The sequence below is a fragment of the Gasterosteus aculeatus genome, chromosome 7, assembly GCF_964276395.1.
Source record: "Gasterosteus aculeatus chromosome 7, fGasAcu3.hap1.1, whole genome shotgun sequence".
Taxonomy (NCBI): Eukaryota; Metazoa; Chordata; class Actinopteri; order Perciformes; family Gasterosteidae; genus Gasterosteus; species Gasterosteus aculeatus.
This window is the reverse complement of record NC_135694.1, coordinates 25,179,458-25,192,093: the sequence shown is the minus strand read 5'-3', so window position 1 is coordinate 25,192,093 and position 12,636 is coordinate 25,179,458. Positions and strand designations below refer to the sequence as shown.

The window sequence follows — 12,636 nt, the reverse complement described above, 5'->3', positions numbered from 1 at the left end:
AGTGAAGTGAATAAGTCATACACACATTTTAAACCAATTTACTGTGTCAGTTTTGTGCTCAACATGTTGAAAACATTACAATACCAAACATTAAATTACAGTCCAGAGCATTAACATTGTAAAGATTCACAACTGAAGTGGAAACAGGAATGTTGACGCATGTAGAAAACCTCTTGGCATGTTGTTTTCTTTATTAATTGTTAGCAACAGTATTGGAATTTATATTCAGTCAACACTGAAAATCAAAGGCAATTCAACAAAAACTCTGTCGCATGTTTCAATTCCATGAAAAATAAGTTATTATACAACATATCCGTACGAAACAATGTACAAGGTTTGTGCAAAAATGCACAGCAAAAATAATATCCGGAAATAATGAGTCACCAGTCCATCAGATGCAAAAAACGCTGGGTGAATGCTGGAATGTAGAGTGGCATTTACTATGATCGGCACATCGCCAACCCAGGCATGACTAAAGCGCAATCCACCGATGGTTGTGATATTGTTGAAGGTGGCACACAAGAACAGACGGAAACAAGCAGGAAACCATGAGGTAGGCATGTCTGCAGAAAGGTGGTACCAAATTAACAGCGTGGCACAGAACTATTAAGGGCTGAATTAAAAGTAGTTTTCGGACGACATGTTTGGATTTCAACCTGACTTGAACAGTAGAATGGCAACTTGGCCCAGGTAGAAGTAGATGAAGTGCTTAGTCTCGTGCGTCACGTAGCTGCCAAAGTTCCTCCCAACAATGCAATGCCACGTGGGGTTGTACTTCTTGTCAAACTCCTTCGGGGGGGATAATAATAATTATAATTAGTAGCAGATCAAAAGGCCCTTCACAACCAGTTGAACACGTCACACCTTTGAACTATACTCATCCAATATACCTTTTTGACATACGCAGCGATATCTTTTTCAATGTTGTACTTTTCCATAGCCTGCATGGCACAGTCCACTGCGTCCTGCTGCATTTCATCAGACATGTCTGCATTCTTTATCACGGCCTTCTTCTCAGTCATTTTGGCTGTTTGACTACAGGGGAGAAAAAACAAAATCAAAAAAGGACATTTCCCAGCGTGTTCCAGTGCAAACAGGGAGCCTTGCCTTTTCAATTCGATATCAACTGCAAACAAGTCACTATACCTAGTCAGGAGTCTACATATCTGCATTTGACAATTTTATAATAATTCAGAGTTGGTTGAGAATGGTACCGATCCAGCAAACCTAATTGACTTGAGGCCGCATTAAGGTGGATTATTAAAGAATTTGAATAACTTAAGTCAAAAGACCTTGAATCCCCATCAATAGTAGGCTACACATTAAGTTCTGTTGTGGATAAAGACAAACTATGTAAGGAGTCTTGAGAGACAGTGTGTCAATATTGTTATCTGACACACAATGTGTCAATTTTGGGTCACAAAGAAGGATGCTGGCATGATTGTAACATACATATCTGCACCTGCACAGCTTTGATTTGTTACTAGTTAAGCAACACAAAACGATTTGCGCAGTCAACCAAAATTCAGTTAAAACTTCAACAATAATAATAATAATAATAATAATAATAATAATATTATTATTAAGGAGCATTTATACAGCTTTGCAGGACAAACACAAGAGGCTCGGGGCAAGATTAGCCTGCCAGCAAAGGACGCATCAGTATTCCCTTTCACCTCCTTACCATGCACAATAGGTTTCATCAATCAACATAACATATACGCTGTTACACGCGAAGTTAACACTTACCGTCTCTCAAGGAAGTTAAATTGTCGGGAGTCGTATTTTACGGGCGGCTGCACAGTTTGTCGTTCATTTATCCAGAGAAAGCGTGCGTCTTTCACTCCTCCCTCCACACCACATCCGACACGTGATTGGCTGGAGAGAAGCCTCCACCCTGTTGACGGCGTTTTTCACTCGCGGACACTGCCTGCATCTTATTTCCCCCCAGAATGCACCGGTTTCAGCCTCGTCCCCTCCCTTCCTTCCCGTAGTCTATTGTCGTGGTCAAAAAGGTCCCCAAATTACCTCCTGACGACTATTTCTAAACACTTCTCCTTGACCTCAATGGAAAACGACACGGGGAAAAGGAAAGATATGAATGAGTGTTAAAGAGGGTTAAGGAAAAGAAACCCAGAAAGAGAATGGAGACCACGCTTTCACGAACATGCGTAGATATCACGCGACGGCGGATGTCACTGACGTAAGGCTGCTGTGAGGGAAGCGGCCCCTGCATGATCTTAAATGCGGGGTATTTCATTCCTGCTGTTTTCACGCTTAACGATCAACGTTGCCTTCACTATAAACAATCGTGAATTATTAATGAACTTTTCGATATAAATATGTATTTGTGCAATACTGTAGTTTTTAACGCTTCGGGGGTATTTTAATAATGTATAAAGGCCTAGCTTTTTTGCTGTTGAGCTTTATTATAGTAAATGATAATTTGTTAGCTGACAGCTATTCTTTCTGTTCATTAGTTATTCTAATAAATTAGTTATGTTAAAGGTAAATAAAAGATAAAACAAAAACAATTGTCATTGTCTGTTAATATTCCTCATCATGAATTCCATTAGTTTAGGACTATATGAATATAACAGTTGAACCTGTGTAAGAAGCATAGCGTTGGTTTCCATTGATAGCCGAATGAAGAGCCACTTTAAATAGTGCCAACGCAAGGATTTGTGGGGTGGCATTATGTTGCATCCTCCGGCAAAGGCTGCTGCAGGGCATCCTACGCTGAAAGAGATAAGAAAGGAAGCATCGAAGCAGCTTTCCTTTGCAGAAAAGAGCTCTCATCGTCGCGGCCATTTAGATGCATCCGGGTACTTTCCGTCCGAAGCCTCTGTTCCATTTATGAAGCGATGATCAGGTTGATCGTATGTTGATCTTGTAGAATATGCACACTGGTAGTTGTAAATACACAGCAGTGAGCATTTCACAAAAAATAAGACATCAATTCTTTCTCACGGTGTGGTAAGATGGTGCCTCTCGTGTAAATTGCAATAACACATTTGATTTTGAAATATTTCTATTACCCCCTCTATCCTCTATAGATGATGGTAATGTAGCTCTTTAAAAAAGCAAACTGTCATTATTCACGCTTTAATGAAAACTTAGTTAACCTCTGAAAACAGATTTGAACACAGAATGGAGCTCCCTATGAGCTTTATAATTATTTAAGAGGTAGTAATGGGATCATTGGCATAACTGGTTTATAGTTTACACCTCATGTATTGACAATTTTGCATAATTTAAATTTCACCTTGGCAGACCTTTTCCATTAATTTGGGGACAAATGAGAAGCGTTTTTATGTGAATTTTTGAAGACATGAAAGATGAAAACCATGCTGCTGAAAAGGTGTAATTTTCCTCCCCATTAGCATCAATCATTTACAAATGTACACAATGCACGATCCCACAAAAACCCAATCTAGTCAGTTATGAGTCTGAAGCAGTTTTCACTTTTCATCTCAGCTTTAATTTTGAGTTCTTTGTTTCAATGGAACACACAGTACAGAACAGATGCCAATTAATTTCAGTGAATAGATTGCTTTAGCTCGCTAATGATAATCTATTTAGTTTTTCTTAAGTCTAAATGATGGACTGCAACTCACAGTACTCCTCGACTCATCTGTGAATGCGTCTGAGGTCTGACACAAAACAAATTTAGCTAAAGGGACAGGGATTGTAAAATGCTTCCACGCTTGACCATTATCTCATAGTTCAGAAAAATGGTACTTCTACTGATTCCACATACAAAACATACGTTTATAAAAGGGCACCAGTTACAGATTAAATGAGGGCCTTTTACCAAACTACTAAACCACCTTTTAACTAACACTGAATTGAAAATACAATCAGGAATAGGGTTAATCCAAGTCATCCAAAAAGTATTTCAGATCTTTTGAGGAATTAAGACAGAAAAAAGAGACAGGGCAAACCTATGTTATTGAAATTTTTATTAAAAGAGAATAAAGCTTTAGGATCCTGGAGATTATACTTAAGAAAATCAATCAAATCATCGTCCGCAGCAAAAGACTGACCTAAGAAAAAGATACAAACCACATTACGGTCACATTCCCTTGTCGCGTCCCAGTCCTCCCTCTTCCCTCCCTATTCCGCTGTTAATGGTCGCTCACTATTTACCACTCTCCTTAAGCGTGTGGATCCATCCTGCACTTTCCAGCCCTCCTCCTGGTTTTGAGCTCTTCTTTTTTTTTTATAATTTTGAAAAATAAAAATAAAATCGCTTGTCACAGTGCCGCCAGCAATTGTGTCTCTGAGGTCCCACACAAAATGGAGAAGAAAAAAAATATTTGGATTATTTGAAAGCCAATTTAGTTTGAATATTTTCCTATTTCCGGTTTGACGGGGTTATGTGGCCAGGGCCAGGGGTCAGGATCACCTCCCGGTAAAATGCTCCCATGCTCCTGATCCATGTATCCATCCTGAAGCCTAATCCTAATCCTGCTCTGATCCTGAATCCTGATCCGGCTCCGGAATGGGGGACAATGAGCCCAGTCCAAACCTTCAGAATACCAGCAGAACCAAAGAGAAGGAGGCAAGTTAGAATCACACCTTCAGAAATATACCAAAATAAAATTATCAATAAATGCATCTACGAGGAAGTTAACTCCATGGAAAAAAACAGGAAACACCCGATAGAATCATTCCCAAACTACTAATATTTACGTTGGAGACGTAAATGACCAAGACTAGCAAAAGCAAAAAAGAAAAGGTTGTGAGTCTCCAAATACAAAGTGGTATACAGAACGTGTTACTACTGAAAACATTCAACAACAGCACTATTGTCAAGCGCATGTAAAACAAAAAAAACAGCCTTATAATGCAGATTTCACAGTTGACAAGGCACAGCCATCATACCATTGGTGCCATATTTGACTCCTCCTCCTGTTTATCTTAATATGAACTGTTTCCTCTGTTCCCATCCTATCCTGTTCCTCTGAACTCTACAGAGAGACACACAAGAAGGTCAAAGGACAGTAGTATATGCTTTAAAAGAAGTTCAATCTTCAAAAAAGCGTACAAGGACAAGCAGAAGAAAAGCAGAGGCAGGAGTGACAGATCAGAAAACTGATGGTGAAAAAAAAAAAAGGAAAAGGAAGAATGGGTCCGCGGACAAAAATTATATCTAAACAAGAAAACGGCAACAAAAAAGTGTGCTTGTGAGAGTGAGAGGGAGGAGAGGGGGTAAAGGGGAATACACAAGAAGACAGTGTAAACGGGTATCATGAGATGATCCGTGGTGAGTATACAGGATTTGTTGAGTGATGTGAAGATTTCCCCTCCGGCTCCGAGTCACACCACCGCCCCGGCTGTGGTGGCTTTAGGTGCGGGAGCGGGAGCGGCGAGGAGAGTAGCGTGGGGACCCTCTGCTGCGACGTGACCCACTCTTGCTTTGGCTCGGGCTTCGGCTACGACTACGGCTGCGACTTCGGCTACGAGAGCGAGAACGACCGTAGCTCGGGCTGCGGGGGCCGTCCACCTTCACATGAATGTAGGCGGTCTCTCCCTAAACACACACAACCACACGCACAGCTGAGCGTCAATCATGTGTACGTTGCTATAACCCGATTGGACACCATCTTAAAGAACCGACTAAACATCTGGTTTACAAAAGAAATTTAATATTCAAAAATACGTTATTATATTTTGCCAAATATATTAAATAAGACAGGCATTGACGGATAGGAACAGATGAAAGGCACAGAATTATACTGCAAAGCAACATTGAATAATCATTCCAGCATAAAACTGGCATTTACTTACTGCCCAGTCATCTCCACCTTCCCTCCTGCTTTCTTCATTTGAGAAAAAATGTGATATCCAAAACGGAGTCCCACAGGGATTCCTTATTAAGTTAGCTTGAGGCTGCAACCCCATACGTACCTCATGAGAACGAAACTTGGTGTTATCCAACTGACGGACAGCGTAGGACATGTCTTCTTTGCGTACAAACTCAACTACCCCGGTGCCATCGCGGTACACATCCGCATAACATACATCACCTGCCTCGCGCATGTGATCCTTTAGGTCCTGCCAGCTTCCACTGGATGGAAGACCTGGGGAGGGGGGAAAGGGAGAGATGTGAGACTAAATTTACATCTTCCGCCGCCAAGTAAAGACACCTTTTCAGGCTCTACCTTGACTAAAAACGCCAACAAATAGGAGCACTTAAATTGTACTTATAATGGCTCTTATCTATAGCAAGTTATAAATCGGATTATTTGATGAAATTGCACAAACGTGGAAAATGACAACACTTCACGCACCTGACACAAGAACCCTGTACTCTGATCGTCGAGAGGGGGGGCCATGCCTTCCCCTTTGGGGTCCCATGGGTCCACCACCCCCGCCTCCTCCGCCGCCGCCTCCTCCTCCGCCTCCTCCCCCTCGCCCACTTCTAGGAAACTCAACACGCAAGCGGTAGCCATCGTAGTCATAGCCATCACGTCCGTAGACTGCATCCTCAGAATCCCTGGGAAACAAGTTAAAAAGAAAAAAATCACCTAAATGCAAAACACAAGAGGAGCGGAATATTGCATGCATAAATAAAAAAGCTCAGTATGCGCACAGGCACTTTATAAAGCAAATGGCCCCACAAAATACTCCCTCCAAAATGATCACGTAGTGTAAATCATTAACATTACCGCCGTGAAGCGGTTTTTACGTTTCAACCTCCATGCAGGAAGGATTTATTGCAAATTAATTGCCTACCGATTAATGTTTTCTAAATCCACCAGTTAAAAAAAAGCACGTGTAAACGGACTAGCGGTTTAGCGCCGGGACGTGGCGGGAGAATGTAATTAGCTCACCTCGGGTCCTCGAACTGCACGAAGGCGAACGGTGGTCCTCCTCTTCGGTTTTTCAGATCGATGTCGCGAATAGCTCCATATTTGTAAAACAAATCTTCGACGTCCTTTGAGCGGATATCGGGGGGAAGATTCCCCACGTATATGCGACAATCGTTGCTCCCTGCTGGTCCTCGAACTACACCTCCGCCAGACATATTAGCGCAGAAATAGCTAGCTAACAATAACAGTTAGCTAAGGAAGTTAGCAAACTGGCGAAGCCGATCGCCTCGGGTCGAACAAACGAAAGGGTGGTGGTTGGATAGATAACGGAATGCAATATATAGTGAGTAAATTAGCTAATAACCATGCAGCTAACGGTACAGCTGGAAAACCCGGGAGTGGATCTAACAATAATCAAATTAACACGAGCTAAAACTTGGAGCCGCGAGCCCTAGCCTTCCTCCAACAAAGCGCCCCTCTTCTTCTGTGGTATAACGGAGCAGAACCTGCTTTAAATGTGCGCACTGCCCCCTACAGGACTGCGGTGGAAGTATCCTTCACCCTGTGAGGGAACAAGAAGCTCTAGCTTTTAAAAGAAAAAAGATGTTTCCTCGAGGTTCGTTCGCCTGAAGCGCCTTGATACTCTTGAAAGATCTTCAGTCTTTAACAAGAAAGAAAATACTGAATTACAAACTACATATATGCAATTTAAAGTGCTAGAAAAAGAACTAGCAAATATAATTAATGTTTATTTCTAAGGGACAGAATTACTTTAAATTCCTTTACCTTCTGAATACAATGATATAGTCTTATTTTCTTGCTAACCACACAGAAAGAACGAGATACAACTTAAGTTTTTTTTATTTGTTAATAACTTAGAATAGAAAGTGGAATTCAAATATAAAATATTCACAACAATTCAAGCTTCCCAGTATAGTAAGTAAGTGTCACACATCAAAGGTGGCCACTCCTTAAAATTTTGGTATGACGGTAAAGACAATTCCTTACATGAAACAAAAAAAACCCCACATGACTGTTTTGTAATTTCCACACCCCGGTGCTGCAAATGATTCATTCTTCCTGCATACTTTTGTACCTAAATATCAAGGCCGCCAACCAAACGGTTCATAAAACGTTTTTTGTTCAGACCACCGGATCATCACATCTTTCCTTTATGTGGCTCAGTCCTTCTTGGCTTGCTTCTCCCTGCGTTTCTGTCGCGCGTCAGATACTATTTTAAGCAGTGACAGAAGAATAGGAACACACATTGGCAGGAAGAGAGGTATGTAGATAGCAAACTTCTGGTCATCTGGAAAGTAGAGGAGATGGAGAAGTGAAGGGTCAAAGAAAGCCCTTTCTGATGCCAGGATGGCCTCTTTACTGTACTGCAGAGCAAAGCGGAGGTTCCCGGCCTCTAACTCAGCCACAGCCAGCTGAAGAGACGTGACAGCGCTGGACACCTGTGGAGCATCAACAGCAATCACTGGTTGGAAATAACTGATGCAAATATGATAACAGACTAGTATAACGGGCAACTTCTTTTGAGGTAATCGGCATGACATTGTGTTCGTACAAGCAGTGTTATGTTGAGGAAGGGATACTTTTTCCCCCTCAATAAACAGCAGCGTTTTTCATATCCATCCCCTCCCTGTCTTTTGCAATCAAAATGGAAGCTGCTGTGGTAGTTTAAAGTAGCAGTTAAATGAATTTTTTCACATTGATTAAATATATATGGTAAGGGTTTATGCTGCGTTGCATTACATGAAGAGCAATGTAACTAGTATTCTAGTTAATTCTAAGAAAAATGTAATAAAGTGCAATTGGGAGGACACTGCTGCATCCATTTCTTCCATGCATATTATATTTTGGGTTTATATACACCTACACATATTTTCTACACAAAAAGCCAACTAATAGAAACCTACTGATTACTGCAAGTGTCTTACCTGTTCAGCAATGTTGTCATTGATAACGATGTTGCCTATTTGGTCCAATAGCTGTGCCAGCGATGTGATGGTTGTGGTTGCCGTTGCAACATTTTCCACACTCCGACTCCACATGAGACGGTCCAGCTCCCAGTCGGCTAGTCCCGTCCTGCTGCACGGCGCCACCAGGAAGCCTGAGGGAGCGTTAGGCGACTGCACACCCAGCAACAGTCTGGAAGGACGTGGTACAGGAAAGTTACCTCGTGTTTACATGGAAAGCGACATCTGTCGTATTGTAGGTGTCCACTTACCGAAGCTGTGCAAGAAATACCCCCATGACTTTGGCCATGTTGATGTTGAGGTCAACAGGGAATACAGCCTCTGGTCCATAGAAACCATCAACATTATAAACCTATAAAAAAGACATTATTTGGCTAATTATTTGGTACACAAACACTACATACCCAAGACAAATATTTGTAATACATGACATAATCACTTAAATTCAGAGTATTCATGCAACTGCACCCCAATGATGCTTTAGGATTATTTTACCATAATTCCACCCCAACGTGGAGAGTGAAACGCATTAGTGGGCACTTCCTGTTTCTTGCTGTCATGTATGTGAAGTGGTGAATGTTGGGCATCTGGGACATACAGAAGGAAATTCAACACCGGGTTGGAAGATGCAGCATTTGAGCCTTAGAATTAAAAGCAAAAAAACACAGTTATACATAAACACGTCAGGATAGACTACACCATACTTGAAATACATTCAGAGCGCAGTTTTCTTTTACCCAGTCTGGCCTCCACAGGGTTGATCATATGTGCAAGGCTGTCAGGGCTGAGTGTGTAAGCACCGAGGCTGCTGTCGAAGCGCGGATTGACACCGAGCATGGCGTAGTACAAAGTCTGTAAGGAATGTTCATTCATCATTCTGGCCAAAGGGAATGGTGCACATTCACACATTCACACACATTACCTGAGAGTCAATGCTAAAGTTGGCCACAGACGCCAGTTTTGTAAGCAAAGGCTGGATGTAGGTCTGCACGGCACCCTCTATGTCCCAGTGTAGCCGGTGTGACTTTGGGTCTGGGTTCAGCAGACTGAATGTTATCTCATAACCTAAAAAGAAGATAAGAATGAAGATAAAACACAGTTCTCATAGTTAAAATATATGCAAGACAGCAGAGACCACTTTAGTCCAATCTATGGCTGTGCTAAAACGAAGACCAACCTGGGCTGGATTTAAAGGTCCTCATACTGTCGGCGATGCTCTCTTTGTTGCCAGGACTGAGACGGACTCTGTCGCTGAGGGCCGCGGTGATGTCGGTGTGGCTAAAAGACATCACCTGCAGCACCTGCTTGATCCGAGGCTCCAGATGAGCCAGTAACAGATCTAAAGTCTTGCCCACTCTTATCTGGCCACCGATGCGCAGCAGAGCTGTCCGTCGCTGACCGATGTACACGTCCACATCCTGAAAAGACATGAAGGCATAGATCGGTATGTTACCTACTACTTCTCCAGCGTCTCATGAGAGACTCATCATTCTGTTTAAAAGTTGTGCAGGAGGTAGTGTATTTACACCGTTAGAAGTTAATCTCTAACATATGATAATACAGTTTTTTTTAATAGTGCTTTTCTTGGTACATAAAGACGCTTTACACTGTAAATCTAAGGGAAGGGAAACGAACGGATAAGAGGAAGCAAAGAAAAATTGACCGTGAGAAAACAGGAGAATGACTCAGTAGGGGTTCGCATTTGAAAGTGAGTTTGAAGAGGTGGGTTTTGAGGGCTTGTTTGAATGATATGATGATGATATGAATAAATACAAACTAATGTAGTTTTAACCTGAGGCAGCAGTGAAGAAGACTCTGGGATCACATACACGACCAAAGAGCCACAAGGACTCTCGCTGAGTGTGTGCAGAGACAGATCTGCCTCTATAACAGAAGAACGAGGGGAAAAATTATGTCCTGTGGTCCCACACCAAGTTAACAAAAGAGCTGAAGGCTCAATTTGACAGGCAGACAACAACTCGCCTGCAGCAGTGGGCTGATCCAGGGCGTCCTCCTCCATGATTGTAGCTGTCCGGTACCTTGTCTCGTACCTGTACCGTAAAGCTGTGTCCTCTGTAGAGGGAAAAAAAATCTTAACTCGCAGTCTTTGTATTTGCGTAACCAAAAGTAAAACCAAATACATCCACTAATGAATAAATCACCATCCACTGAGTGTTCCTCATCCTGCGTCCGTGTGAGTGGGACCTTCTTCTGCTGCTCCGGTGTCACCGTTCCACGTGCAAACACAACCTCCACATCAGCACTCAACTGCAGCTACGAAAATGTAAAAAACAAAAACAAAAAGTTGTGTATATATATATTAACATATATTTCACACTGAGGATAAAATGCATATGATGTATACACATATAACCAATAACAGGAAGCATGAACAAACCTGCAGATTGGACAACTCATTTATCTGACTGACAGGCAACCAGGCGCGGTACGTCTCAGTGGTTTTCCACCACAGAGGGACTCCCACGACGATGACCACCACCGCTATGGACAGAGCCGCCAGCTGGCCTCGTCTACGCTCTGAGAGACAGACAGAAAGAGACAGACAGACAGAGACAGTGAGACAGATGTAGGAGCCTCGCACTGTAAGTTACATACAGATGTTTTGTCAACCGTCATTTACACTGCTTTATCTATGGTTGTATAACAACCACTGTGACCAAATACTAATATCTCTATCTATGCACATTTATTTTTTATATCAATATAACAAATACTTTTGTGACTTACGTTGGGCTAACCAAGAACACGGATTTACAGCAGCTGGTCAATGACACATAAGTTAAATGCACACACCATGGCAGCCTGATTGAAGAATATGATAACATAACTTGATTATTCCATAAATTACTAAATGTTCTAGATGTCAGACTGAAGGACTACTCGAGACTTTCTCCAAGAGTTAAGATGCAAATATGTAACGTCAAGCGTCAAACGTATAACAACACACAGTCACCTTAAATGGCTGTGTAATCTGCTTCGGTTACATAGACATATAAGAATACAGAGTAAAGAATAAATATTGAGTAATAACGCGTTTTACTCTATTCGTCAAGTTTCTCAGGAAGTGCTGTTGTTTTTAATTGTCCAATAACGCATGAGACATAACGTGGTAACAAATAGTGACGTGAGGGAGAGGATCGTTGCTGCAGCCGCGGCTAGCTAAGTGTTAGCTTCGGAGGGTGTGAACGCGGAGAAGGAAGACTCGTTCTCGTGTCACTACCACTGCTGTGCGTGTGAAACATGCTCCGACAAACGGCCGTGAACTGGTGTAAGTGCTGCCATTACGAAGGAGGGACAGAATGAAAACATAATTCAGTTGTGAACCCCACTTACTCACCGACTTCCGTGGTAGCCATTTCTGTCAATGAGCTGAATGGGTGCGTTTGTTATCCGTATGCATCTGCACGGACGTCATGTGACTGAAATCACGAACGGAACAGGCGGTTCACCCCGCGTGTATCTTCTCATACACTCATACACTACCACACATACATTTGTGTGGTACAGCGGAAGGAAGTCGTGACCCAGATACCTTACCTTCATACCAACAGTATAGCTGCGATTCAAGATAATTTAGTTAATCGTGTAATAAACCAAAGAGGCGAGAAACGTTCAATCGTTTTAACGACGCCTGCGACAGTAGCCGTCAGCCCACCCAGTGAACAATTCAAGCGCACAAAACGAATTATTGGCTACTAGAATGCGGTGGCTTAAAAAACACATATTTGTCCATAAACACAAATTAGAAAATTAATAAAAGCGGTTTCACTCACTTGGTTTAGTATGAAGACATTCTGAGCCTTATTAATAAT

General features: G+C 42.1%; 3 protein-coding genes across 5 annotated transcripts; all 3 read right to left on the bottom strand.

Annotated features, from left to right (window-relative positions):
• Window positions 1–22: 22 nt before the first annotated feature.
• On the bottom strand, window positions 23–1,885 carry dynll2b (dynein, light chain, LC8-type 2b). Its single transcript, XM_040179836.2, has 3 exons — window positions 1,750–1,885; window positions 891–1,035; window positions 23–789 (listed from the first exon to the last, which is right to left on the bottom strand). Exons 2-3 carry the CDS (start codon window positions 1,020–1,022, stop codon window positions 652–654), a joined length of 270 nt encoding a protein of 89 aa, XP_040035770.1. The 5' UTR covers window positions 1,023–1,035; window positions 1,750–1,885; the 3' UTR covers window positions 23–651.
• A 2,062-nt stretch (window positions 1,886–3,947) lies between these two features.
• srsf1b (serine and arginine rich splicing factor 1b) lies at window positions 3,948–7,327 on the bottom strand. Of its 2 annotated transcripts, XR_005712531.2 has the most exons (5): window positions 6,840–7,327; window positions 6,297–6,502; window positions 5,914–6,086; window positions 4,888–5,536; window positions 3,948–4,531 (listed from the first exon to the last, which is right to left on the bottom strand). XR_005712531.2 is itself a non-coding variant. In XM_040179829.2 (4 exons), exons 1-4 carry the CDS (start codon window positions 7,031–7,033, stop codon window positions 5,351–5,353), a joined length of 759 nt encoding a protein of 252 aa, XP_040035763.1. In that variant the 5' UTR covers window positions 7,034–7,327; the 3' UTR covers window positions 3,948–5,350. The 2 variants fall into 2 exon arrangements, 1 of the variants encoding a protein (XP_040035763.1); XM_040179829.2 differs by having other exon boundaries at window positions 3,948–5,536.
• A 334-nt stretch (window positions 7,328–7,661) lies between these two features.
• pigs (phosphatidylinositol glycan anchor biosynthesis, class S) lies at window positions 7,662–12,305 on the bottom strand. Of its 2 annotated transcripts, none has more exons than XM_040179820.2 (12): window positions 12,162–12,305; window positions 11,202–11,341; window positions 10,966–11,077; window positions 10,787–10,876; window positions 10,596–10,687; window positions 9,981–10,221; window positions 9,726–9,868; window positions 9,541–9,655; window positions 9,299–9,444; window positions 9,055–9,155; window positions 8,765–8,975; window positions 7,662–8,278 (listed from the first exon to the last, which is right to left on the bottom strand). In XM_040179820.2, exons 1-12 carry the CDS (start codon window positions 12,178–12,180, stop codon window positions 8,000–8,002), a joined length of 1,689 nt encoding a protein of 562 aa, XP_040035754.2. In that variant the 5' UTR covers window positions 12,181–12,305; the 3' UTR covers window positions 7,662–7,999. The 2 variants fall into 2 exon arrangements, with proteins under 2 accessions (XP_040035754.2, XP_040035755.2); XM_040179821.2 differs by having other exon boundaries at window positions 9,299–9,390; window positions 12,162–12,285.
• Window positions 12,306–12,636: the final 331 nt, after the last annotated feature.

Excerpts from the sequence above, each read along its gene's own strand:
- dynll2b (XM_040179836.2), bottom strand. The coding sequence starts at position 1,022 with ATGACTGAGAAGAAGGCCGTGATAAAGAATGCAGACATGTCTGATGAA. Across the intron at positions 790-890 it reads TCGCTGCGTATGTCAAAAAG|GAGTTTGACAAGAAGTACAA; the intron begins GTATATTGGATG and ends TCCCCCCCGAAG.
- srsf1b (XM_040179829.2), bottom strand. The coding sequence starts at position 7,033 with ATGTCTGGCGGAGGTGTAGTTCGAGGACCAGCAGGGAGCAACGATTGT. Across the intron at positions 6,503-6,839 it reads GTGCAGTTCGAGGACCCGAG|GGATTCTGAGGATGCAGTCT; the intron begins GTGAGCTAATTA and ends CTTGTTTCCCAG. Across the intron at positions 5,537-5,913 it reads CCAAGTTTCGTTCTCATGAG|GGAGAGACCGCCTACATTCA; the intron begins GTACGTATGGGG and ends GTGTGTGTTTAG.
- pigs (XM_040179820.2), bottom strand. Across the intron at positions 9,656-9,725 it reads ACTTTAGCATTGACTCTCAG|ACTTTGTACTACGCCATGCT; the intron begins GTAATGTGTGTG and ends CATTCCTTACAG. Across the intron at positions 9,156-9,298 it reads CACGTTGGGGTGGAATTATG|GTTTATAATGTTGATGGTTT; the intron begins GTAAAATAATCC and ends TCTTTTTTATAG.